This window comes from Sceloporus undulatus, chromosome 6, assembly GCF_019175285.1.
Source record: "Sceloporus undulatus isolate JIND9_A2432 ecotype Alabama chromosome 6, SceUnd_v1.1, whole genome shotgun sequence".
Classification (NCBI taxonomy): domain Eukaryota; kingdom Metazoa; phylum Chordata; class Lepidosauria; order Squamata; family Phrynosomatidae; genus Sceloporus; species Sceloporus undulatus.
This window is the reverse complement of record NC_056527.1, coordinates 133,532,397-133,558,643: the sequence shown is the minus strand read 5'-3', so window position 1 is coordinate 133,558,643 and position 26,247 is coordinate 133,532,397. Positions and strand designations below refer to the sequence as shown.

Below are 26,247 nucleotides of genomic sequence, written 5' to 3'. Positions count from 1 at the left end.
ATTATTATTATTATTATTATTATTATTATTATTATTATTATTATTATTATTTGGCCATTGTTGTTAAAAACCTTCATTTTTATCTTATCATAATTTATCCAGTATTTTTCCCTTTTGCTGTTTGACTTAGAAAGAGAAGAAGAGAAAATCCAGGAAGCAACTGAAGCTGAGAGAAGCGATCTGAAAGAGCAGTACCTTAAGAAGGTGAGACTGGTTTCCCTGCTTGTTGAAATCAATCAAAATATATTAAGTAATTAAGAATCCAGGAACTGCTTCACTCTGCAGTTCGGAATTAAACATTTTGTTGCGGTTTGGACTATTTCATTTGTTTCTTTATAAGTAAGTGGGAAAGGATGAGAATTTGAGTCTATCATTGCATGCATATAGCTATTTTTATATCGCGAAGGAGGGTTTGCAAGAGTCTTGAAATGCAGCCTTCAGTCTCAAAGGCTTTCTGTCTAATTATCTCTTTCAGAAAAAGGAACTGAGATAATTAAATTGTAAATCTGAGAGAGAGAGAGAGAGAGAGAGAGAAGGAAGGCATACAAGTGCCCTGAATTAGAAACATAAATTTGCGAAGAATGAAATGGCCTCACTTCAACATTTCTACTGCAGCCGGCTTCTGAAAGAGAAAAAATTAAGTCTTCTTTTAATCCATCCCTGCTGCATCATACATATCAGTATTTCTGAGCACCACCCTATTCCTCAGACAGTGTTTTGGGGCCAGAAATATGTTCTGCCAGGCAAACCCAACACCACCCAGCAACAAACACTCTCTCCTTTATAGACAAGACTGCACTGAAATAACCAAGAATCCTGTGACACTTTAAAGACTAGCAGGTTTTCTTTTGCATCATTGCCAAACAAAACTTGCTATCCTTAAAGGCAGGGGTGGACGAAGTTTGGCCCGTGGGACACATGAAACCCAAAAGGCCATTTTTGTGGTCCCTAGGCAATCAAATATGCCCCCAGAAGTCCTCTATGGGATGTGAAGGGGATTTTCAGCACCTTTGGAGGCTCCCCTGAGGCCCCTAGGGTCAAACGTTTTGCAAAATTTGGCAAAAACATTGTTAAATGCCCTCAAGTCAACTTCAGCTCATGGTGACCCCATGAATGAGACACATCAAGCCCTCCAGTCCTCAATTGCTCTGCTCAGGTCCTGCAGGTTCATGGTCCTGGCCTCCTTGGCTGAATCTATCCATATAATACACAGCTTTCCTCTTTCTATTGCCTCCACCTTTCCTAGCATTGTCTTTCCTAGTGAGCCATGTCTTCTCATGATGTGACCAAAGTACAGCAGCCTCAGTTTGTTCCCCTTGGATAACAGGAAGATCTCAGGCCTGATCTGTTCTAGTATCCATTTGTTTGGCTTTCTGGCTGTCCATGGTATTCTCAGCATTCTGTATTTAAACAGCTGTATTTAAATACCTGAAGGGATGTCATGTAGAAGATGGAGTGAGTTTATTTTCTACTGCTTCAGAGACTAAGAGGCAGCCTTCAGTCACCCCTTTTAATGCCAGATCGGGGCCGCAGCAACTACACACCATGACTCCGATCTGGCCTTTCCATGGCACAAAAAGGAACTACAAAAAGTGTCTCCTTTCTGCGTCATGGAAAGGGCACCATACCCACTAGTGCTGTGGCTTTTCTACACTCCTTTGGTGCTGCATCATCTGGACGCAGCGCCAAAGGAGTGCCATGACGTCGCCTGCTGTGTGGTGCGGCGCTTGACATCACTGGCATGGGGGCAGAGTCGGGGCTTGCGTCCTGCAGACAGCACACCCCCAGTCTGCCCCCATGCCATCTTTAATGGCCAGTCTATACAGCCCCTAAGACATGAATCAATGGATTCAAAGTATAACAGATCCCACCTAAACATTAGGAGTTACTTCCAGAGTCAGTGGAACAGACTGCCTTGGGAGGTAGTGGACGCTCCTTCTTTTGAGATCCTTAAATGGAGGTTGTATGGGCATCTCTAGGGGATGCTGCAGCTGCATGAGAGAGAGTTGAACAAATGGCCCTTGAAGTCCCAACTCTAGGATTCCCTGTTTTGGTAGTGGAAATCCAATTGAGCCTGGAGGAGAGAAGCAAAACTGGAGACAAAGAAGCAATCAAAAAAAATGCTGAGCTAGAGCCGCATTACTCATGGCTGTCATGTAGGAAACTGTGGAGCCATACTGAAAACAAAATCAGTTTGTCTTTGGACAACTGAGGAGGAGAGGTAACCGACAGGTGAAAGCGACTGTCAAAGAGTGCAGCAAGCAAAGGGCATAATCTCCTCCTGAAATGACAGCTGTGTCAGGTCTAGACTTGTTGGGACCACATAACTTATGGGATATAATGGGAAATCGACTGTTTTTATCTTGGTGGGGAAACACCATATTGGCTCTGGGCCTTCAGCATCTTTTCCATGCTGGCTCACTCACCGCCGCATCTGTGTGCCATTAATCTGATTGGTAGGAAGAAATGATGCTACTCTCTACTTAAACCGATTAAACTGACAGTCTCTAGTTAGTGTTACAATATTGTGCTAAGGCTGCTGCCTCGTAACTAGAGAGTGTTTTAGTAAATTTAGCAAAATGTTAGCATTTCATCCCCCCCCCCAAAAAAAAACACACACACATTTTTATTAAGGATAAAAAGCTTTCAATATTAATCCTGGGCAGGAAGCCAGAGGCATGAGGGGCTGAAAAGTGCTGAGGTTTGCAGACTTTTTTTTTGCTTGCTAGCATTCCTACTTATTGCAATTAATAACCATGTAATGGATTTCATCCAGTAGCATCCATTAAACCTGCCTTGTGGAAAGTGGATGAAGAGGAGAAGCGAGTCTGTTCACCGATTATTGTAATATTCTGTGGAATAAGTCTGCAGTAAAAAGTTGAGCCTGAGACTTTGCACATCAAAACTGTATTGCTGATATTGATGGGATCCCGCCTCGATCCACAGGGAGAGGCGGGAAATAGAAAAATAAAAATTATTATTATTAGTTATTATCATAAGTCACTGGCTCAGAAATTTATTCTGTAGAGCTGCAGGATATATTGATCAGTTGTACCTGCTTTTCAGCATTGTTGAAAAGGAGAGCAGAATCACATCTCCTATATAAGTTTGGTATAATTCTCCTCTATAACCTTTACTAGTCTCGAATAAAACAAGTCTTGAGTAAAGCATAACCATAAAAGAGAGCAAGGGCCAAATTATACTTGAAGTTAACCTGTGTTGTGCACTTTTTTTACAAGTGCAAATAGTTATGAGATCCTGATGGTGTTTGTTGGGGTTGCAGGCAATGGAGAGCTGGGTTTAACTGGTATGCTCCAGATTCCTTTCTGTGCATTTCATTATTTCAAGCCTGTTTTGTTGTATTGTGTTGTATTTTTTTCAGGCCAAGAAGAGAGAGGACATACTTTCATTACTGAAAAAACAACGGGAAGAAAGGATCAGGGTGAGATGGAAGATTATTCTTTTACCAGTATATCTCTCGAGAGTAAATCGTTTCTGAGCTTTGTAGAGGGAGATGGGGGTTGCATGAGATAGAACACAACCTACCAGAAGAAATTATATTCAAAGAGATATGGCTTGTTATAGCATAAAAGGGCATAAAGGAACCTAGTAGCACCGCTGAGACTAACTGGTTTATGACAGCATAGCCTGTTGTGAACTCCAGTGATGCTTAATTTGGCTTTGTGGCTACCCAGAGTTGGAAAACTCTGGCCTCAAGTGAGTCCTGGCTATTCTGGTCCAGGGAAAACTTTGTAGAAGGTTTTTGTGGCTCTATTTAAGGGAGATAGCCATTTTCCCAGATATAAAAAGCAGGAGGGTAGAAGGTGTAAGCGGTTCGTTTTCTGGGATTGCATGACGCATGAAAGAAAGAGAGAGGGAAACGTGAGCCGTTTCAAGCATGACTTGAGAACTCTTTTTTAACAAAACAAACCAACTCTTGTTTATTCCCCAGAAGGAGTCACTCTCTCATCAGAACAGGACAAGGACCAATTCACAGGAGAGGTAATGGAACTGATGAGGCTAAGGGCTAAGTGCTTCATTCCTTGTTTGTCTTTAATGTAAGCTAGTCGTTTTATAATTCTGAAAGGTAGGAGATTCCACCCCAACCTGACCCCCGCCCATTTTCCTTGCAACTATAACTTGTTTCGTAGCACAGATTGCTAGTGGTGGAAAAGCCAGGATTCTTGTTTCTACGTAAGGCTATTTCAATAGAAACAGGCCAAAACACATGGGGCGGGACTCATGTGGTTGCGGCTGTTTTGACTCCAGAACCTGTACAATGGGCCTTCATTGCCGACTCTCTGAGCTGGTCTTGGGTGACCCATTGCTTCAAATTCAAATACACTACTGGGAAAACTAGATCCGTGGGGTGGGGTGGGTCCAGAGTTATAGTTTATACTGTCGTCGTCATCATCATCATCATCATCCACCTTTTTCCCAGTCTGGGACTCATGCAAAGGTTTGGTGAGAGGTATTCAGTCTGGTCTGTCAGAGAGCTCTGGAGCCTCACTGCAGGATTCTGTAGGATAAGAGTTATGGAAGTTAAAATGGTGTCAAACTATTTTATTTTTGAACTGTGGATGCACCCCACTTTCCTCATTTCACTCCTTCTAAGGTTCAGATTCTTCAAAAAGCTTAAACATTCCTGGACGGCAGGACAGTTTGGGGGGAGACTGTGGTTGGATCGCCTAACATGATGTCCCTCTCCCTATTCATTTTAAGACTGAAAACAAAAAGAGTAGGAATCTTCACGGCAAAATGAAATTAAGATCTTCAGTTACTTTGTTCAATATTTGTCTAACAGGAAAAAAAGGAAGCCTGACAAAATGTTTGTGCAATCTGTTAGCAAACATAATTGAAACGGAGCAATTGGCCTAATTGAAATTGAGCAAAGGGGAAAAGGAAAACCGTATGAGTTTTAAAGCCACATCTTTGCAGACTACTTTTCGGGAAAAGCAGCCTTGACATCTCACATTCCTTGACTCAGCGGTTTCTTCATTTTAGTGTATTAATTGACCGCGTTGGCCTCAGAAACAATCACTTAAGACCTATAAGAAAGCACATCTCAAGCCCAGCTTTTTACTATATCAAAGCCCCGTTGCTTTAAAAAAGGCTGGCATTCTTTTTTGCCCTCCGTTGCTAGGGCCTCTCTCACACTATGCAACAATAGCACTTTTATACCACTTTGCCTGCCATGGTTATATCCTACAGAATCCTGGGATTTATTCTTTGCTAAGCCTCTGGAACTGGCAATTCGGACCACTTCACAAAATTACCAATCCCAAGATCTCATTGAGTGGCACCATGGCAATTCAAGTGGTATCAAAGTGATACAATTCTGCATTGTGAATGAGACCGATGTCCCCAGGGGCTGCAGTCCTATTTGGAGTTACCAGGGAATGTGTATTCCACTGAAACCAATGAAGACAACTTAAGGCTAAGCCTATATGGTGTTGCGCTGTCAGGTGCTTCCATAATGGTGGCCAGTGTGCCGACAAACATATTTTGAAGGGTTGCAGATGTTCCCCTTGTGGGGTTTCCCCAAGAAACACATCCATTTCATAAACGTCTTACATAAGGCCCTACAGTCTTTTGGGAGCTAAAGAGCTACTTGTGAGCAACAACAACTAAGGAGAAGGGTGAAAAGTTATCCTTTATTTTCTCCAGGTGACTTTCTCTTAATTCATAATTAATGAACCAGGTTCTCTTTTTGAGACACATCCTTCGAAGATCTGTGTTCCTCCTGTTAGCACAAAGAGCAGGACTTGTGCTTGAGGTCCCAAGGAATTCTCATCAAAGACCCAGAAACATTCCTTCTTGTTGCTGCTTGTTCTGGCTCCTTTGTATCCCCTCCTACACCATCTAGATTTCCATCCAACTTGGCTTCTGTGCTTTTATGTTAGTTCCTGACATCAGATGGAGAGAGAAACCTATCCATTATTGGAGCAGTAAACTCTCAGAAAGATGGGGAGAAAAGTCTGGGCAAAATCCCATCACTCATTCCCTGAACTACTCCTTGGTGGGCATCACTTACTATACAGCAAACAGTCCTGATGCGCCTTAAAGCTGAACAAAATTGTATTTGGCGTCAGCCTTCCACTTTAGCAGATACAACAGTACACAAATGCTTCTGGCAAATAAAAAACATCTTGGGCTTTAAGGTCCCGCAAGAATCTCTTGTTTTTTTGCTGAAACAATCGAACATTGCTGCCCCTGAAAAATCCCCATACTGTGTTTGGAAGCTATTCAGATGTAGATGTTTGCATATTGCAGACATCTGTGACAGATGGCTCTCTCCTCTTTGTCCTTTCTGTTTCACTGGGCAGTTTCTCGTAGATGTCCACTTCGTTGCATCCTCAAGCTAAATATAGCTAAGAGAGAACAGTTCCCTTCCTGTTACATTTTGCCCTCTTGGAAGTTGTTTCCCCTTTTTATGGTTGTCACGCGATCATACCAAGACGCCAGTGTAAATGGGTTGCGCTGACATGTTGGAGGACTAGCTGCAGCTGGATAAGGGATTAGCCCTTGAATGTGTGGGTCATCATTGGCAATGTACTGATCACTCTTGAATCTGTGTAGAAGACCCCGAGTCTGTTTCCCTGGGGGACCATCGAACACAACAAGCTGGCTCTCTGGCTGAGCATCTAAATACCTAAAGATCCCAGGATTCCATGGCAATTGGAGCGGAATCATAGTGCAATCATTGTGTAATGTGAAAGGGCCCCTGATATGGATCAGAGTTGGAATGAACCATGAGAACCTCAAAAAGTTCCAATCTGACAGGCCCACAAGTGCTCATCTTTGCAACCAGGAATAAACACTAACATAGTTAACCATAACATAACCATCTTTGAGGGGGAGAGAAGCAGGCCAGCAACAACAGGCCTTGGCCTGCTAAGAAGACAAGCCCTCCTCCTGACCACCATCTTACTTGTCTTATTGCATGTTGTTTTTATGATGTGTTAATTTTTATTGAATCTGTGAACCGCTTTGATCACCTCGGAAAAGCAGTATAAAAATAAAACATATTATTATTATTATTATTATTATTATTATTATTAGTTTAGGCATCAGAGAATACCTTCTACAATTTACTCAATCTCTTTCACACTATACTCTTCTAGCACTTTGATACCACTTTGGCTGCAGTAGCTGCCTTCTGTGGGATGCTGGATTTGCAGTTTGGGGAGGCAATGGCACTCTCTAGCTAAAGCTTCTAAATGGTTGCTGTTGTTGTGTGCCTTCAAGTCGTATCATGTATCACACAAGTCTCTTGCTCTGGTTCCCATTTGGAAAACTGCCTCAAGCGGGAAAGGTAAAACAGGGAGCTTTAAACAAAAGAGAAAGGCATCACTTACTTCCCAAAACGGGTGCAATCCAGAGAATGGAGGGCATTCATTCAAATTCCTGGGACTGGGATCCATTTCTTGGGGAACAAAAGTAGCATTCATGCCATCACTATGTTACATCCTTAACACATTTTCTCTCCTTTGGTTTCAGTGAGGAACAGCTATCAGCATCTGACCATGAGGATCGAGAAAGTGTGAAGGCATTAAACTGAGCATTTTAGGGCAGCTTGAACAGCTTGGAAACATATAAGTTTGTCTCTTCAGAAATCCCCTCCTGTTCTTCGTTGTGGTCTACTCTGTGCTCTTTGGATGGCTTCACAGGTTTATTGTTTGGCTTTCTCCCCAAAGAACTACATGGTGCTCTCTGTTTAAAACTACTGGAACATTCCCTTTGGCTGGTAAATGTCTTAGTCTGCGTCGTGCCAAAATAAGGTACTGTTAAGAAAATGCATTAAATTGGCTTTGAAATCTCCAGTCTGTATTGCTAATGTTAATTGTTCTTGGTTTTTAGGGAGATGATATTTCTCTCATTTCTTTCATAGAAGAAATCTTACCCCTTCAGTTAAAACCCAGGCTTTATCCGCTCTGCATGAATAATCCAGTTTGACACCACTTTAACTACTCAATGCTATAGAATTCTGAGATTTGTAGTTTGCTATGGCACCAGAGTGCTCTGGAAAGCTAAAAGGCTCCCAAAACTACAGTGCCCAGAATTCCATAGCGCTGAGCCATGGCAGTTAAAGTGATGTGAAACTACATTATTTCTGCAGTACTGATGCAGCCCGAGGCAGCTTTTGAATGCATAAACGTATCTGTGACAAAAATCCTGATCGGGTACCTGTCACGTACATTTTTAAAGGAAATTGATCTCCACAGAAACAGGAAAACACATGTCTGCTAAATCAAATTATCAGATCAAATCAAATAATCTAATTTCCAGAATATTTCATTTGTTGCAGTTGATATCTAGTTCTGTTTTATCTGTTGAGGTTGCTCTTCCTGGAAGAAGCATTTAACTCAGTGGCTTTGTGCTAACAAAACATACTTTTAGAATAGCAGTGCATCTTCATGATGGCATATAACAGCCTGCGTCATTTCCCTTAAGGTTTCTGCTTCTGTATTGCAATCCCTCTTTTTGGCATTTTTAGTGAAAAACATTTGCAAGCGATGAATCCACTCTCTTGTTCTCAGCATCCTGGATACAATGCTGTGAGTTGCCAACAATTTTCCCTCTTTCTTACAAAATAAAATGGTTTAAAAATTGGCTTAAATAATAATTTACACTTATAGCAACCCGAATGTGAACTCATCATAGGGTTTTCTCTGCAAATTTCTTCAGAGGAGGTTTGCCATTGCCATCCTCTGAAGTTTTATTCATTACAGACAAGCCTTGCACAAGTATGCAAAAATACTTCGGTTATTTAGAGACCACATAAAGGCTTAATAAACTACATAAAGTACAGTGGAGCTGCATCCAAACCGTGGATACAATCTGGTTTGACACTACTTTAACTGCCATGGCTCAGTGTTATGGAATTTGGGAGATTGTAGTTTGTTGTGGCACCAGAGCTCTCTGACAGAGAAGGCTAAATGCTTCACAAAACTACAGTTCCCAGAACTCCATAGCATTGAGCCACGGCAGTGAAACTGGTGTCAAACCAGATTATTTCTGGAGTGTGGATGCAGCCTAGGATTGGCTAAAGCAGAATCCCGTTCTGTCCTGACTCAAGCTTTATTGCTATGTTTACTGCAGAGACTCTGCTACAACCCAACACTGAAAGCCTGTGTATCTTCAGCCCTCCTTAACCATTCTTCCAATGCTGATGCTTCCAAAAAAACTCCTAGCCAAGCAGAGGACAAGGAGGAAAAGGGAATTCTGGGTGGGTTTAAAAAGCGTTTGTAAAAGGAGCATCACTGCCTTCTGCTTTGTTAATGGATGTGTGCCTGTTAGTTGTTCTTCTCATTTCACAGATGAGATGACTGAGAGCTTACACTGCAAAGGCTTAGAAGATTATGACATTTTGTACCTTGCTTGCTTTTCCTCACTGATTAATTGGTTAAAAAGACATGTTGCATGATTCCTTCCTTCATCTCATCAGTGTCTAATATGCTAAAATCCATTAATGTTTAAAATTTTCTGTGTCACACTTCATCAGAAAGAACGAGGGGGAACCCAAGGAGCGTTGCAATACCCACTGGCTTGGTTTCTTGTCCAGATCAGCAGAATTTTAATGAACGTTTCTGCTTGTCAGCTTCTGCAGCATGGTCTCGGGTTGAATTTGCATGCCTTTTAGCCGGGGTTATGATGAGTGAGTGGTCCTCTCTTTCTCTCTCTGCCCCTGGTTCATAATTCAAGACCCTGCCTGGAAAAGTGCTGACACGTCTTTGAGGGAATGTGTGGCCAGGTTTAATGTTAGCTCTTTGGAGCCATTAAGACTCAGCCTTCCAAGAAATCTCTACTATGTGATTAGGGAGATGCTCAGTACAACCAGCATTCATCACGTTTGCCTCTAAAGAATCACTAAGAGCAAATCCACAGCATTTGCCAGTCACACCTGATGGAAACCCAGCCTCAGTACTTTTCAAACTTTGGTCTTCCAGATGTTTTTTCACTTTAGCTCCCAGAATTCCTGACTGTTGGCCTAGCTGGCTGGGGCTTCTGGGAGCCGAAGTCCAAAACATCTGGAGGACCAAAGTTTGGGAACCACTGAAAGAGCTTGGAGAATATGACTTGTTTCCAGCCGAGATCCTATTGAGCACTTGCCTAAATTTGCACCAGAATTTCACTACAGTCAAGTTACACTGGATTGTTCCCACCATTGTGCACTTCATTACACAACAGGCAGCGACACCTTACACTTGTATGGTAGTGTGGTTGCTTGTTGTTAGTGTCCAAACAAAATGGAAGAAGCAGGCAATCTTAGGCCCCAGACTCAGGACCATGTCCAATTGAGTAAGTAAATTAATAAAGGGTTGTTGTTGTTGTTGTTTTATTTTCTTATATCCTGCCTTTTTCCCAATTTAGGGACTCAAGGCAGCAAAGGTTGTTATGCGCCTTCAAGTCATTTCCCACTTATGGCGAGCCTAGGGTTTTCTTGGCAAGGTTTGTTCAGAGTGGGTTGGCCATTGCCATCCTCCGAGGACAAGAGGGTATGACCGGCCGAAGATCACCCAATGGGTTTACACAACCAAGCCAGGTTTCGAACTCTGGTCCAATAACTCTCCATCTGCAGCATCACAGGTTTTGTGCAAGGTTTGGCACAGTTCAGCCCTTGGTTAGAACAACATCCATACAAACAGACTGTGTCAAGTGTTTAACCCAACATGCCAACTACAGTCATACTATTCTCTTTCGCAAAAGGTTTTTTTAAAGGGGTTCCCTTAAATTATGCTCTTCTCCAGCTCCGGGCCTTTAATAACAATCCGCAGCTCAAATCCATTCCTATTGTGGCCTCCTCACTTTGGTATCCAGAAAAATGCATCCAAGATGCCTTGGATGAGCGGAAACTTGGCCAGGAAGCCAGGAAGCAAGTGTGCTCCAGCTTCCCAACAACTCCGGAAATCTGCAAGAGAAATGCAAGGTCAGCATCCAACAAGCAATGGAAGCGCTGCAAAAATCACATTTGTTTGCCTGCATTTCTTTGTATCTCAAGTCTTTGGGGCCATCCTATTGAAAGCAATGCATATAAAATGTTAACATCATGCCACAGAGACAGCGCAGCTTGGAAGGTTTCCTTTTTGGGGGCATGGCTTCCCAAATCTCACAACCAGCGGCTACAGTCCAAAAAAAGCTAAAATCTTTTAAGCCCTGGGATTTTGCTTCTAATTCTTGTCATTTTTAACATCCTTTTCAAATCCCTAATAAAAATGTTGGCGAGGGATAAAATAAAAGCGTGGCCCCTCTGGGGTACGTATGGCATTCTAGAACCTGTCCTATATTTCAGCCTTCTGTCCAGGAGGAATTCCCAAATGTCCTCCATTTTGAGCCTAACTAAAAAACAGAAATTTATATTGAGCTGTTTTTAGCTTTTCTTTGGTAAGACCCTCCATTCTGCACAACAGTCCTACATTTTGGGGTGCTTTGTCCTCCTTCGGGATTAATGCACCCACTCACCCTGGTGTCCCATTTTGCATGAAGATTGAAGATCCTACATTTTGGGGTGCCTTGTCGGATTGTCCTCTTTCAGGGTTAAGGCACCTGGCCTCCATTTTGCATTTATGCCCTCCATTTTGTGGGGTGCCTCCCTTGTCCTAATTTGGAGTGAATGCACCTGGTGCTCCATTTTGCATGAATGCCTTACATTTTGGGGGTGCCTTGTCCTAATTTGGGGTGAATGCATCTGCCCCCCCCCCCATTTTGCATGATGCCTTACATTTTGTGGGGTGCCTTGTCCTTATTTGGGGTGAATGCACCTGGCTCCCATTTTGCAGGAATGTCCTCCATTTTGGGGGTGCCTTGTCCTCATTTGGGGTGAATGGCTGTGCTGCCCCTGGAGAGATGATCCCAGAGAGTGCTTTGCAAATGAAGACAAGGAAGGAGGGGGCCTTGGTGCAAGCCCTGCTTTTGCAAGCCCTGCTGCTGCCTCCTCCTCTGCCTTCTCCTCCTCCTCCTCCTCCTCCTCTTCCCTGCTGGCTTCTTGGCCCCAGGCCCAGAGGAGGAGGTCCTTCTTGTTCTTCATCTTCTTGTTCTTCTTCCTTTGGGGCTGGGAGGCCAGGAGGGGATGGAGCTCCGCCGGAGAGATGCCCAAGCGAAGAAGCAGAAGAAGCAGAAGAGGAGAAGGATGCTGCTGCTGCTGGGGATGGAGGTGATGGGGATCCTTCTGCTGGTGCCAGGAGGGCTGGGGGCCCTGGCATTGCCCAGTGGTGAGTGCCTCTCTCTGCTCCCCAGGGAAGGAGGGAGGAGGGGAAAAGATTCAAGAAGCAGTCCTGCCTCCAAAGGAGGACAAGGCACTGCCAAATGGAGGGCATCCAAAAATCAGGGAGGACCCATGGTGGCCAGATGCCTTCAGCCCAAAGGAGGACAAGGCACTGCAGGCTGAGGGTTACTCCAGACCAGTGGAGGGCTTGACTCAAAGTAAAAGCTGAACACTCCTCTAGATAAGGACAGGCATGCCTCCAAAGCAGGACCATTTGGGGCATTCCTTTTGCACAGAAGGTTGGGGTGGAGGACATGTCCTGGGAAAGGAGGGCATCTGGTCACCCTGGGGCCCAGGACCCTTCAGAACCTGGAATTCCCAAGACTTCTTGATATTTCTTGATCGTCTCCCATCCAGGTACTAACCTGGTCCCTAACCCTGTCTAATTCTAAGAAGATTGGGTCCATTCAGGATAGGATGGTGGTTAATGTGGATGTTGGATGGAGAGCAAAGATTCTGGTTTGGCATGGGGAGAATAAAAGGGAAAGACTTGCATTAATGCCCAAAGTTTGCAGTAATGTATTGGAGGGGCTAAAACCCTCACCCCCAGTTTATCTCTTGCAGATGAAAAAATCTGCAAAGGGAGTTTTCTTATGGCAAGTTGTTCCTTCTGTTTCTGTATTTGTTCACAGCCTGGCTGGAAAGGGTTCAAACACATAGGGAGGATGAGGAATGAAGAGTTGAGGTCTCACTTAGAAAGGAGTGGGGCAAAGAAGAGGGACAGACACCATGCCAGGCACTGCCTCTCATTTTCCAGTGCATGGTTTAGTCATTTTAAAACTGACTGAAATCCCAGGGTTTTGCAATGCCAGACTTCTCTCCATCCGAAGATATAGCCATGTTAGTCTGTAGAATCAGTACGGAGAGCGATCTTGTAGCACCGTTGAGAGTAACTGAAAGAAAGAAGTTGGCAACATGAGTTTTCCTAGAGTAGGAAAGTGGATGATGCCTTAGGGGACGACTTGCTTAAACATGGGGGGCATCAACCTTTGCAAGTGACAACCTACTTCAGTCACTGCCCAATGCAGACTATGACAGCAAAAAAATGAGGGGAGATATTTTGGAAGAAGGGACGATTTTCTTCCAAAAGTTGAGCATTTCCAAACCCAAGTGGAAAGAAGCCATGTGTGTTTATGCAGCTGAGAAACTGGGATCCCTTCCAGCTCTCCAATCTGCTGATGCTTTGGAGCACAGAGAAAAGCATAAAATAAAATAATTTTAAAAATTGGGGTGCAACCAGGATGGGCCTGGGCCAAGGGCACAGTGCCAGGTGCTTGGCCCAGAAGGAAGGAGGATTTGCCAGCTTCACAATCTGGTAAGAAGGCCCAACTCTCTTGATGGGCAACAGTGGGTCTTGGCAGAGTTTTATTGAGCCCCCGTCATTCAAGCCCAGCAGCCTGTTTTCAATTTCAGGGGAGAGAAGAAGAAGTAATATGAAGCTGGTTCCACTGAGTCAGACTTCTGGCCCTGTTCTTTGTTCCTGAGAGCAGAGACCCAGCTTTCCAGAGTCTACTTGAGAATACTCTTCAACCAGAACTATTCACATTTGAACTGGAGAAGAATTGTTATCTTGGACTACAGCTCCCAAAGTCCCCCAGCCAGCATGGGCCAAGGGGCTGCATTAGCCACCCATCCAGGAGACCTTGGAAGGCTTCACCATCCTCTACCTATGCCCTCTATCATTTTTGTTGGTGCCAGTTATGGCACTATGATTCCACTTTAACTGCCTGGGCAAACATCCTATTGGATCCTGGGGTTTGTTGTTTGGTGTGGCACTAGCATTTTCTCGCCGAAACGTCTAAATGCCCTCCCAAACTACACATCTCAGGATCCCATAGCATGAAACCATGACGGTTAAACTGGAATCGTCACGCTATTGTTGTGTAGCATGAAAGGGCCTCTGGAGATGAGGTACTTTTGGTAACATACAGTTTCAATGGAATCGTCAACAAAAATACCATGTAAGTGGAATGTCTCTTTTTAATGCAACAGGCACACTTTTAGAATCTCCATCTATTTCCTCCCTCTTCTCTAGACTTCTTAAATAAACTCTTTCCACTCTTTTGGTATGAGGAGCGCCTGAAAATATAAATGGCCCAAGATTCCCCAGTAACTGTCAGAGGAGGTTTGCATTGGATGAATTTGTCTGCTGCTTCACACCCACGTCCTGGATCTCTGGCATGCAGCCTACAGAGACAACTAGGCAGACAATGCAAAAATCAACCCAGCTGAACAGAAAAGCATATTACAGTTTGATGGAGCAAATGTTACTCTTTAAAAGCATGCTTTTTAAAGCTGTTGATGCTGCTGCTGTTCTTTTGCTCTTGTGGTGTGTTGGACAAGGACTCCAGGAGACCAGGGTTTAAATCCTCCAAAGTTTGAAAACTCATTGGGTGACTTTGGACAAGTCTAGAGATGTATCTGCAAAGACAGCAAAATGATAGTATTGGTCCACAAATAAGGAGGGCAAAATGGTCCCCAAATAAGACAAGGGCAAGTCTAGGGGTATTGTGATAGTGACACACCTTCATGTCAGATCCATGCTTCACTCATTCATTTATTAATTAATGTTAACACCAAATGTCATTCGCATGCAAAATGATAAAATACGATACAAATCTTGCATATGAAGAATTTAAAACTCAATGCCATTGAAACACATGAAATATCAACAATGATACAGTATTATAATTAAATGAGAGCATCCCCAGAGCAACCAACAACAATATCAGCCATATATTTTGCCCAAATTTTCATTGCTGCCAAGGCGAAAAGCAAAGCCTTGTGAGTTACCATAGGAATTTATCACATGAGGGAGATTGGGAATTTATCCCATGAATATCCCGGCAAAAAATTGCATAATTACGCAAAACGATTTCACACAACGTTACACAAAACCTGCCATTAAAGTCGTCACAAAGAAGCATTGATGTGCATCTTTTTACTTTCGGGATTTCAGCGACAATGCATTTCTGATATCACTTTATTTGCACAATTGGGTGCGATAATCATTTGTGCAATTGCCATTTCTGCTTCTTTTGCAGGATGCCTTAAATGCTCTTTAATCTCTCTTTAATGCTGAAATTAGCCCCAGTGTGATAAATTCCAACAAATCAGTATCAGAGAGGAAATAAAAAATCTTTTCTGAAACAGTAAATAAAGGCAGAACAGATCCCAGAAACGTGGTTCTAGGTTCAAAATACAATGAACAGGAAAACAATGAGGCAAATCCTCAATTTTCTGGGGCTCCACAATTCATACAGAACTATACTTAGGAGTTTATCACACTGGGGCTAACTTTGGCATTAAAGGGAGATTAAAGCGCATTTGACACATCCCGCAAATGAAGCTAAAATGGTGAGTAATTGCACAAATGATCAGCACATGCAATTGCACATATAAAGTGATAGCGGAAATGCAATCCCGAAAGTAAAAAGATGCGTGTTAATGCTTCTTTGTGACGATTTTAATGGCGGGTTTTGTGTGACATCATGTGAAATTGTTACGCATAATTACGTGATTTTTCTGGGATGTTCATGGGATAAACTCCCAATCTCCTTCGTGTGATAAAATAGCAGCGGCTAATTCAATCAATGGGACCCATGTTAGGCCTAACTAATTAAATCCCATTGATTTCACTGGTTCTGCTCTAAGCACAACAGAGTCTGGATCCAACCCAGTATCTTCACTTTCTCCCAGTATGTCGGAGAGTGAGATCACTGGTTGGACACTTGACTTGTAGCAGCGTCTGGCTTGCAGTCGGCTGCATCGCATTCTTGCCTTGGCTAAAAATAACTTCAATTTTTGCTGATAAAACACAGACGATTTGCCAGGTTGTTGCGAAAACTTGATTTCCAAAAGAGTCTCAGTCTTGAGTCGGTGGATCTTCTGCAGAGTTGTTTGGTGCCAATTTTATTAAAGTGATGAGCTCCATCCTATTGGCCTTCTTGCATTATATTCTTTCCCATCCATTAAAGTTGTGTGTGTGTTAACATCGATGGTGACTAGACCAGTTTCCCTATGCTCAGCATTTTAAGCTCATATACTTCCCTGTAAATTCAAGTAGTGGAATGACCATAGATCTTTTTAATGATACACTGGAAGATACACTTTACAAAAGAGGAGGTTGCAAGAGGAAATCTCCCCAAAACCAATATCTTAAAAATTTGCATTATATGACTTTATAAGCCCTTGTTCTCTGCATGTTTCCTGCTTTTTGGAACATAACCATTATTCTTTAGTAGAAAGAAACACTTGATAAACACAGCCATATGGTATTTAATTAAAATTACAACACTTAAAGTTGTGTCAAACTGCATTATTATTTGTACAGTATAGACGCACCCTGGATTTTATTTTGGAGGTCCAGGATGCTTCTGCACTGCAGAAGTAAGTGCTGTAGGGAATCCTGGGATTTGCAGTTTTACAAAGGTCTTTCGGTGTCTCTGCCAGAGAGTGCTGGTGCTCCGCCAAAACTACAAATCCCAGGATTCTGTAGGATAGAGCCATGGCAGTAAAGTGGTGTCAAGCTGCATTATTTCTACAGTGTAGATGCACCGTCACATGACTTTTTGTTTTCATTCCAAAATGTTTCCTGGGAACTTGTAACATTGCTACCATTTTTGTATGCTTTAAATTGAACTCAGCTGCCCTGAGTCCCAGTTTTGGGGAAAGGATGGGATATAAATAATGATGATGATGATGATGATGATGGGTTTGTCTCTTTTCCCAAAGGCCAGGCCATCTGCCGGGGAGGAACCCAGCGGCCGTGTTACAAGATCATTTACCTCCATGACGTTGGGCGCAGGGTTGGCTTTAAGGAAGCCCTCCAAGCCTGCCGAAGAGATGGAGGAGACCTGGTCAGCATCGAATCGCAGTCGGAGCAAAACCTGATAGAGAAGATGATTGCCAGCGTTTCGGCATCGGATGGTGATTTCTGGATCGGACTGACAAGGGAAGAAGATCCGGACAACAGCACCGAATGCCAGAACTTGTACTCATGGTCCGACGGGAGTTTGTCCACCTTTCGGTAAGTCTGTATTCACCAAGGCAGGAGCCTGATTTCCCAGAAGAAGTTTGCAAGTCAGATAAGATGAACTGTGGGTTTTATTTCATTTTGATGTTGTTGTTGTTGTTGTTGTTGTTGTTATTATTATTATTCTTTGTATCCCGCTCTTTTCCCAGAACTGGGACTCAGAGCGGCTTCACAACATTTAAAAACAATACAATTAAAAATATAAAAATATGGCTTCCTTGAGAACTTCTCATAGGAGTTTATCACACTGGGGCTAATATTTGCATTAAAGAGAGATTAAAGTGCATTTAAAGCATCCCACAAATAAACCGAAAATGGTAACTGCATAAAATGATTATCACATGCAATTGTGTAAATAAAGTGATACCGGAAATGCATTGTCGCTAAACTCCTGAAAGTAAAAAAGATGTGCCTTAATGCTTCTTTGTGACCACTTTATTGATGGGTTTTGTGCCACGTTGTGTGAAATCATTTCACTTAATTATGTGATTTTTCTGGGATATTCATGGGATAAATTGACCCAAAAAATCTGGGTTGACTTATCCACAGGTCAATGTAAGTACTGTACTTTAACACTTAAATATATAAAAAGGAGCCATCCCCTTACTCTGAATAGACTGGTAAAATGCAAGAGCTTAGTCCATCCTGGGAGCAACAAAAAGAAGCATGGATCCCCTCTATTCACTCTTCCATCCTGCCTTTAGGATGAGCACAAACAGTTATTTTTCTGTGTTATTTGGCACCATTTTCCTTTGTTACATGCTCCTAAGTTTTACCTTCTACTTATCCATGGGTCATATCAAAATCCATAATTTTGGCCTCAAAAACTGCCCCCGACTTATACATGAGCTCGGCTTATACAGTTGAATATATATGGTATTAAAGGGGGGGGGAACCCTCCCATATATAACTTGGAAGCCCTAATCAGAAATGCACAAATAGAGCAAGTGGAAAGCCAGAGGTGCTTCTGAAGCATTTGGTTCCTTCCACATTTCTCTGCTTAGTGAAATTTCTTTAATGCAAGGGGGAAAACAACCTGATCATAGCAGCAGCAAGGAGGGGGAAAAATACCTGATGGTTTGCTTTGTTTTGGCAGAAACTGGTATGCCGATGAGCCCTCCTGCGGCAGCGAAATCTGTGTCGTGATGTATCACCAGCCTTCAGCACCTGCTGGCGATGGGGGCCCTTACATGTTTCAGTGGAACGACGACAGATGCAACATGAAGAACAACTTCATCTGCAAATACGCCCAGGGTAACGCTGTGCAATTGAGTCCAGAGGTTGGCCAGCTGTGGTGGTGGTGGGGAACGATGCTCAGATCCCAGAGATAATGAACATCTGGGAATGTGTTGCAGGAGCATAATGCAAATATACTTCAGTTAACAAAGCAGATGTGTTCCTGTGCATGGTTTCTGTCAACTGAGGGTTGAATTCAAAGATAGAGCTGTGTTAGTCTGTGAAATCAGTATGTGTTGATATTCTCACACACTAATGACATATAAAGCTCTGACCTTGGCTTTCCGTTTCGCCAAATGCATCTGAGGAAGCAGATGTAAGACTATGAAAACTCATGCTGCCAACTTCTTTCTTTCAGTTAGTCTCAAAGGGGCTGCAAGATCTCTTTACATACTTTGTTAACTGGGGTATCCCTGTATTTGTTTGCCTTAGCAAATCATAGCAAATTGATCATTTGGACCAATCACAGAGAAACACAAAAGTCTTTGCATAAGCCTCGGTCAGGCAGATGTAGTTTTTGTAAAAAGGCACACAGGGAAACGGGGAGGAAGAGAAGAGAGTTCATTAAACAGATCTTCCAAATGTTTAATAAATGAATGAAAACATTAATTCTAGTCACAGACCAATAAATGCGATACAAATAACATAATTTTAAAAAAGAATGAATGGCACATGAGTAGCAAAGCTTTAACTATATTCCCCAAAGGCAGCATTGCTCACTAAGTGGCACCATTTGGCACTCATGAGAGCAGAGAGCAAAATGTTAAATGAAGGGGGCATAAAGACGCCTTAATGTATTTGTAAATAGTTAACGTCCAAAAGTATGAAGCTCTGCCAAGTCCATCCTGCAAAATATTGCTTACAGATAATGGAGAGCCAAATTTCCCAGTTGCAATTCCCTAAGGATGTCAGTCTAGATCTGTGATTAATCCTTTCAGTCCAAAGATGTGGAGTTTGCCACTTGCTCAATAGCACAGTTGTGCAAAGGCAATTTCACAACTGGAATTCAATTAAAATTAAGTACCTGATTTGGTCACCCATATGGTTACTTTAGAGATAAAGACAAGGACAAAAGAAAAGAAGACTACCCACTCCCCGGATTGTGCTAGATATAGGAGTCTATCATACGGGAGGGATCCCGTGCAAAAACGGGATTTAAAGTGCAAAAACCCAGCAAATGCAGATTTATTATCAGACGACATCCGGGTTAACCCAACATTAACCTGGACAGAAAGTAAAAAAGACATGCAAAAGTGCAATCGATTTTCAAACGATGTCGCTGTTAAGGTCCTTTAACGCGACATTAATCCGGCTAGAGAGTAGACAAAATGCAATTCTTTTTACTTCTGGAAAATCCCAAAAGTAAAAAGAATAGTGTTTTGTCGACTTTCTAGCTGGTTTAATGTTGCGTTAACCCCAATGTGTCTGAAAGTCAATTGCGCTTTTGTGTGTCTTCTTAGTTTTTTGGGGGGAGGGGGTTAAATCCCGCTTTAAATCCTGTTTCTGCATGGGATGCCTCCTGTGTGACAAACTCCATAGTCTCTATCTACTCTTCAGATAATTCTTCTCTATTGGGAGCAGTGTTCAAGTAATGTTAACCAGAGCAATGTTTGGGCTAGCCAGATGTCTTGGGTTGAACATGTACAATCTGGAGTGATTTCAGATAAGCAAGGAGCTTTGGATTCTCAGCTGATGACTGGCTTTTTTTCCTCTTATCACATTGGCTTTAGCTCTGTCCTTCAAACCAAAACTGTATTGTTGTTTTCCTTGCAGACAAACCAACAGTTGCACCAGAAATGAATGCTTCTGTATCAGGTATTTTTTTAAAAAAATGTATTAAATTTTTTTGGTTGCTGTTGTGGTTGTGTGCCTTCAAGTTGTTTCCAACTTATGGTGACCCTAAAGGGTTTCCTTGGCAAGATTTGCCTTCCTCTGATGCCGAGAGAGTGTTATTTTCATAGCCAAGCAGGGATTCAAACCCTGGTTTCCAGAACTGCAATCTATTGACTGGAGACAAGAGCTTTTTCTGCCTGGAAAGAGGAGGCAAGACCTGTGGAAGAAGGCTGTAGACCAAATTGGGAATTTCTGAGGGTTGGATGTTTCCCATACCTGTCATAGATGCTTCCTATAAATGTTCAGGGTGTCTCCCTTTAAGTGTTCAATAATCTGAGTTTTTTATATTGTTGAAACAGTTCCCTTTGGTATTAACACTTAGATTTCTTTCTCAGTGGTTGTCACAGAGTCCTTGATACTCACATCTCCAGAAGAGGCCATTCGAGAAGATATAACAAATAAAACCCTCAAAGAAGCCAAAGGTAGACCCTTTTTCTCTTTCATTGCCATAGATTGTAACAGGGCATTGAATACGTCTTTTCTGAACAGTAGAGATAGATAAATTATACTGCTATGTGTCTTCCTTGGCTTGAATCCTGTTGGTGGCTTCCACATATAAATATGTTCCCCTAAAGGAAGGGGTTGGACATTTTTGTCCAATGTAGGACATCCTCATTCATTTCAAGGCTGGAAAAGTGGAGTTGCACATGTGATGCCATTGTGCATGTAGATGTGCATGGATGTGTATGTTCAAGCCAATCCATATGGATATAAATTGATACGGTATGATGAAGAGGCTCATTTTGTTGTGCAACATGGTCATTCAACACAAGTGTTGCTTAGCACAATTAGTGCATAAATCCACAGGTGGATATCTCCCCCATTGGGAGGCATCTTGCTAGTGACAGACATGCACACAAGTGTGGATTATATGCACATACGGCTCTTTTTGGACAGGGTGCAAAAGCTATATGCTTTCACTTTGTCTCTAAAGATGCCTGTCACAGATGCTGGTGAATCATCAGAAACAAACTCTTCTAGAACATGGCCACATAGCCCGAAAAATCCACAAAAAACTATGGATGTCAGCCATAAAAGCCTTCAACTTCACATAAGAAAATTTCTCTCCCACACAAGCTGAGACCAGTTGCTTTTTCATCATCTGAATTGCTTCTTCCTTCCCTCCCTTTCCATTGGTAAGAAGCAACAGAGGACCCTAGAGATTGACAACTGCCATGGCAAGGTGAGGACAGGCAGCTGCAAAATGTAGGATTATGTCCTGTTTTGAATGACCAATCTCCTCCCACCTCCATTGCTCCAAAAATGAAAGGAAACATTGAATTTTGCACAGAAAAAAAAACCTTAGCACTGATTAACTTCATAGAAATATAATGCCTTACTTCCCCACCCCTCCTTCCCACTAAGCATCAAAATCTGATCTTTTCTCCTGCAGAACCCATCTGGAGCCTTGTGTACATCTTGGTCCCCAGCATCCCTGCCTTGCTGCTCCTCTTGGTCATTACAGGCATATTCTGTTTTTGGCTTTCTGCAAAGAGGTAAGCCACAATATTGAATGAAGTGTGGGGCTTTATAACAGTGCCATAGGTAGCATCTGAACAGGATTGAGAACGGACTGAGCCTGTTTAAAGCAAAAGGGAAGCACGGCAAGATGTTGACCAAAACTGGGAGAAGTAATGGAAGTAATGCCATGCCATAATTTGATGTTACATGTGAAATAGACTAATGTACAACCTTCTAATACTTGTAGGCTGATATTGTGGTGTGCTAAGATCGACATCTATCAAGCAAGATAGAAGGGTGTATGTGTGTGAATGGAAAGAAGTGTCCGAGCCACTTTTGTGACTGAATGTATCCTATTATCTGCTTTTCTGTTTCTTCTGTTTATTTCTACATATACAGGGTCGCTTTGCAAACTTAATTTTTATTCAGAGTGTCACTTTATTAGACGCATACAGTTCAAGTGGAAGCGTTTTGTATGGGAACATGCACTATAAGACATGGACATGTATAAATTATGTTTAGACTTGGGTCCCATCTCCAAGATACCTCATTATGTATATGCAAATATTCCAAAATCCTAAATACTTGGTCCCAAACATTTCGGATAAAGGAGACGCAACCTGTGCCAGTTCTATATCATCAGCAGCAACATCAGAATTCAAAGATATAGCCATGTTAGTCTCTAAAAATGCATTTGAGGAGTTCTATGAAAGCTCATGCTGCCAACTTCTTTCTTTCAGTTAGTCTCAAAGGTGCTGCAAGATCTCTTTACAGCATCACCCAGCATCATTATGTTTAAATAGCAGTTTTCTCTGCCATGGCACCTGTATATCAGTTTCTTGCTAAGGTGGGAAGACATGGTATAGCAGAAGATAGAATGAATTTAATGTCTTTTATTTATTTCTCTGCTAAGGAGACGGGAGCAAACACAGGTGAACGTGAAGGAACATGAAACCTGGGCATCCCCGAAGAGGCAGAAAAGCCCCAGTCTGGAGATATACAATGTGATTAGAGAACAGTCAGAAGCAGATCTTGCTGGGACCAGACCAGACATTAAGAACTCCTCTTTCCGGATCCGTTCTGGAGAAGATACTCCTGATGATCTTTCTGGAGACTATGACAATATGGCAGTCAACACTTCAGAAAGTGGCTTTGTGACATTGGCTAGCACTGAGAGCGGGTTTGTCACCAATGACATATATGAGCTGTGTAATGACAGAGTGGGGCGAAGCAAAGAATCAACCTGGGTAGAAAATGAAATCTATGGATACTGAAGAAGGTGGTTGGCATACCAGTCAAAACCATCCATTTCGAGCCTAGTCTGGCACATATGCAAACATATCCCCAGTATGCAAAGGAATGTGCTTGTGTTTTTTATGATAAGGGTGTCCTTTTTTAAAACTGAAAGTGGAACGTGAAAGAATGTGTCTTTACATATGTATGTAGATCTCTTACTCAGCCAAGGAGAATGGCCATGCGTGATCATGATTCCATCCCTTGACAGATCTACATTGCCTAATCTGCAACTTGGCAATATTCAGCAGGACAATATTTCTGTAGTTTGACAATGTGTACTTAAATCCAAATTCTTGTTATTTAAGCTAATTGCCTGGTCCCAGATGGTATTTATGAGTTGGGATGTTTTCCTCCCAGTTCTCCAGCTAAAAATACTACAGGTATAGGCAAGCTGTCTCTATCACCACCTGGGTTTTACTGGCTGGCTAGTCCCCATCTATTTTGTCATTCTAAGAGTCAACCATTATTTTCCACTAAGTGGAGTTTTGGTTTTCTGCTCTGCATAGCTATCCAGTTTATTTTTGCAGGAAGCACTTAGCTTTCTTATTCCCAGTCCTCCAAACACGTGACGTGGAAATAAATGCCATCAGAACCAATAAAAAGTTACGACCATTGGATGCAACACACAAAACTAAACTCATTCCAAGAACATGAAATAGGAAGAACTTGCAAAGTCTATCCAGTCAATGATTATGACAGGAATCAAAGATACTTCTAAAGGATGTGGAGGGAAACCCATCAGACACTTCTGTATCTGAGAGAACTCTTGCCAAAAAGGCACTTTTAAGAAGGCGCTAGAATATTACATGTTGCTGTATAACAGACTTCTGTGTCAAGTTCTATCATAAGAGCTGATGGAAAGATAAAACACTGGTCGCTTAGTTCCAGAGGAAGCAGAAAACCAGGTGCTACCAGATTGTCAGCCCTTTCACTCTTTGTAATGGCGGCAAGCATGCTGGAGACCGGAACAACTGTTTTCCTAAGAGTCCAGATGTGGATGGGATTGCCATGAAAGGTTAGTGAATGCAGTGTGGACTGAAATACAAACAGTGTATTTTATAATCTGAAAATGCTGAGAAGTTACAATCTCAACTTGGTGGTGGTGGTGTTTGCCTTCAAGTCATTTCTGACTTGTGCTGACCCTGTCATGGGGTTTTCTTGGCAAATTTCTTCTGAGCGGGTTTGCCACTGCCATCCTCTGAGGATGAGAGAGTGTGACTTGCCCAAGGTCACCCAGTGTTTTTTTCGTGGCCAAACGGAGATTCAAACTTGACTTAAATGTACAGTCCAGAATCTGAGAAAGTCTCTCTTAGGCTGCATCTGCATTGCAGCATGAATGCAGTCTGACAGTGCTTTAACTGTCATGATGGCTCCAGCCTGTCGAATCCTGGGATCTGTGCTTTGTTGTGGCACCAGAGCTCTTTGGCGGAGAAGGCAAAATAGCTCACAAAACTACAAATCCCAGAATTCCATAGCATTGAGCCATGGGAGTTAGAGTGGGTGTCAAGCTGCATTATTTATGCAGTGCAGATGCAGCCTTAGAGGGTTTTTAAAATGTTAAAAAGGAGTCAGTGGAGTGGGCAGCAATTCAGATCGGGACCATTATGAGCTAGGAGGCATTTACTTTCACTTTGAATTCAAAAGGGCTTCCAAATATGCTTACCATTGGCCAGATCCTAGATGCTTGTGGTTTAAAACCAACACTTCCCTCTCTCAAAGCTTGCCTAAGGAAACATTCTCAGTCTAAAAGGCTAATTAAAAGCCTGCTTTTATCCACTGTGTGTTTGTAACTTTGCACTGAATTCTGTGTTTGTAACTTTGCACTGAACATTTATAACGGAGTGCATGAACTTGGCAAGTACTTAAGAAGCTATTTTTTAAAAGGAAAGGCATATTTATGTGCAAGTGTGTTGGGGTGCTGGTGATTTCTTCAGTGCAGAGGTTTGGAAGTGAGGCTTTGTGTGCATTAATCCTATTTTCTTATTACTATTTCCTGTCCCTTTGGTGTTTTACAGTACAGGCTTGAAAGGATTTTTAAGTGACTGCAAGAAGCTTAGCCAAGGCCGCATACACAACTGATGGAGGTACCTAAAAGCAAAGGTGACGGAAGTCTCCATGAGGAATTTTCTTCTGAGATTAGCATTTGAAACCTGGCAAATAGTGTACTTGAGAGGGACAAATTCCCAGTCACAAGAAGGGATGCTTCTTTCTCCTCAAACATTAAATAAGTTATCCTTTGAATTTGGTAGTTTGAAGACCTTACCTTTGATCTGGAAATGTTGCAAGACTGACCAGACCTCATTCAAAGATGAGAAAAATTCTGATTTCTTTCTTGAAAGCACAACGCAAGATGGAGGGAAGCAGATACAGGTTTCGAAATACATAATAAAAGGTCATCCTTTTCCTATCTCAGCGATGATATTGGCAAGACAACACTGGAAAAAGAGAATAAAGGGACTCATGCGTATACGCAAGACATAATTCCCAACTGCACTGTGTCGTCAAAAGCTGTCTTTTTACCTTTGCATTGTCTTTGTGTCCATTGTATGCCATGTTCAAATTTTCATACCAGAATGCCTGCAGTTTTTAATCTGAGTGCCGTGGCTCTTTATTTTACATGTCCAAGGAAAAGCCATGTGTCAAAATGAGACAGAGAAGTATTTCTGTTTATCCTGCTCTTCTCTTTGTCACGAGATAGACGAAAGACAGGAAATGTTTGTTCTCTAACCGCAGCAAACTTGCTATCATCTGGTGGCTCAGTGCTATTATAGGAGGCCACGGAGCTTTTCATATTCCAATCTGGGGTGGTAAAACAACAAGGGGTGGTTTTAGGGCAATGGTAGGCACTTGGGAAGGGACTAGCTATGAATGGGCTGCTTGAAGAAATGGTAGCCTTAAGGCCGAGAGGTCGAGAGTCTACCTAGGTGATTGGGAGTTTGTCCAGATTCCTTCTCTGACCATTATTTTGAGAGATGTGCATGCATGGAAATGATTTGTCTTTCCCATTTGGGTGCAGTTTAGCACACCATTGCCGTCAAGGAATTTGACTTGTTCTGCAAAG

The 26,247-nt window shown here is 42.4% G+C and overlaps 3 protein-coding genes and 1 long non-coding RNA gene across 6 annotated transcripts in view; 2 read left to right on the top strand and 2 right to left on the bottom strand.

Moving 5' to 3' along the window:
* The window catches only part of HOATZ (HOATZ cilia and flagella associated protein), a 10,260-nt gene extending 2,456 nt beyond the window's left edge, over positions 1 to 7,804 (top strand). Inside the window, exons 3-6 of one of the 2 annotated variants that reach the window (XM_042471575.1) lie at positions 131 to 204; positions 3,383 to 3,442; positions 3,956 to 4,002; positions 7,501 to 7,804. In XM_042471575.1, the coding sequence (XP_042327509.1) occupies positions 131 to 204; positions 3,383 to 3,442; positions 3,956 to 4,002; positions 7,501 to 7,561 (242 nt within the window). In that variant the 3' untranslated portion in view covers positions 7,562 to 7,804. Of the gene's footprint in view, positions 1 to 130; positions 205 to 3,382; positions 3,443 to 3,952; positions 4,003 to 7,500 lie in introns of both variants that reach the window. The other variant, XM_042471574.1, reaches the window with a different exon arrangement.
* The window catches only part of BTG4 (BTG anti-proliferation factor 4), a 28,393-nt gene extending 18,613 nt beyond the window's left edge, over positions 1 to 9,780 (bottom strand). Inside the window, exon 1 of the mRNA XM_042471571.1 lies at positions 9,546 to 9,780. The gene's annotated coding sequence lies outside the window, so the exon portion shown is untranslated. The remainder of the gene's footprint in view (positions 1 to 9,545) is intronic.
* Positions 9,781 to 12,035: 2,255 nt separating this feature from the next.
* Positions 12,036 to 25,456, top strand: LAYN (layilin). Of its 2 annotated transcripts, none has more exons than XM_042475371.1 (8): positions 12,036 to 12,212; positions 17,000 to 17,294; positions 18,397 to 18,554; positions 20,310 to 20,351; positions 20,765 to 20,851; positions 21,823 to 21,925; positions 22,804 to 24,201; positions 25,207 to 25,456. In XM_042475371.1, the coding sequence occupies exons 1-7, from the start codon at positions 12,071 to 12,073 to the stop codon at positions 23,162 to 23,164; spliced, it is 1,188 nt and encodes a 395-aa protein (XP_042331305.1). In that variant the 5' UTR covers positions 12,036 to 12,070; the 3' UTR covers positions 23,165 to 24,201; positions 25,207 to 25,456. The 2 variants fall into 2 exon arrangements, with proteins under 2 accessions (XP_042331305.1, XP_042331303.1); XM_042475369.1 differs by having other exon boundaries at positions 25,202 to 25,456.
* Positions 17,271 to 25,819, bottom strand: LOC121934665. The gene is made up of 4 exons (XR_006104661.1): positions 25,707 to 25,819; positions 25,450 to 25,621; positions 18,372 to 18,719; positions 17,271 to 17,322 (listed from the first exon to the last, which is right to left on the bottom strand). It is a non-coding gene; the product is annotated as an uncharacterized LOC121934665 (long non-coding RNA).
* Positions 25,820 to 26,247: the final 428 nt, after the last annotated feature.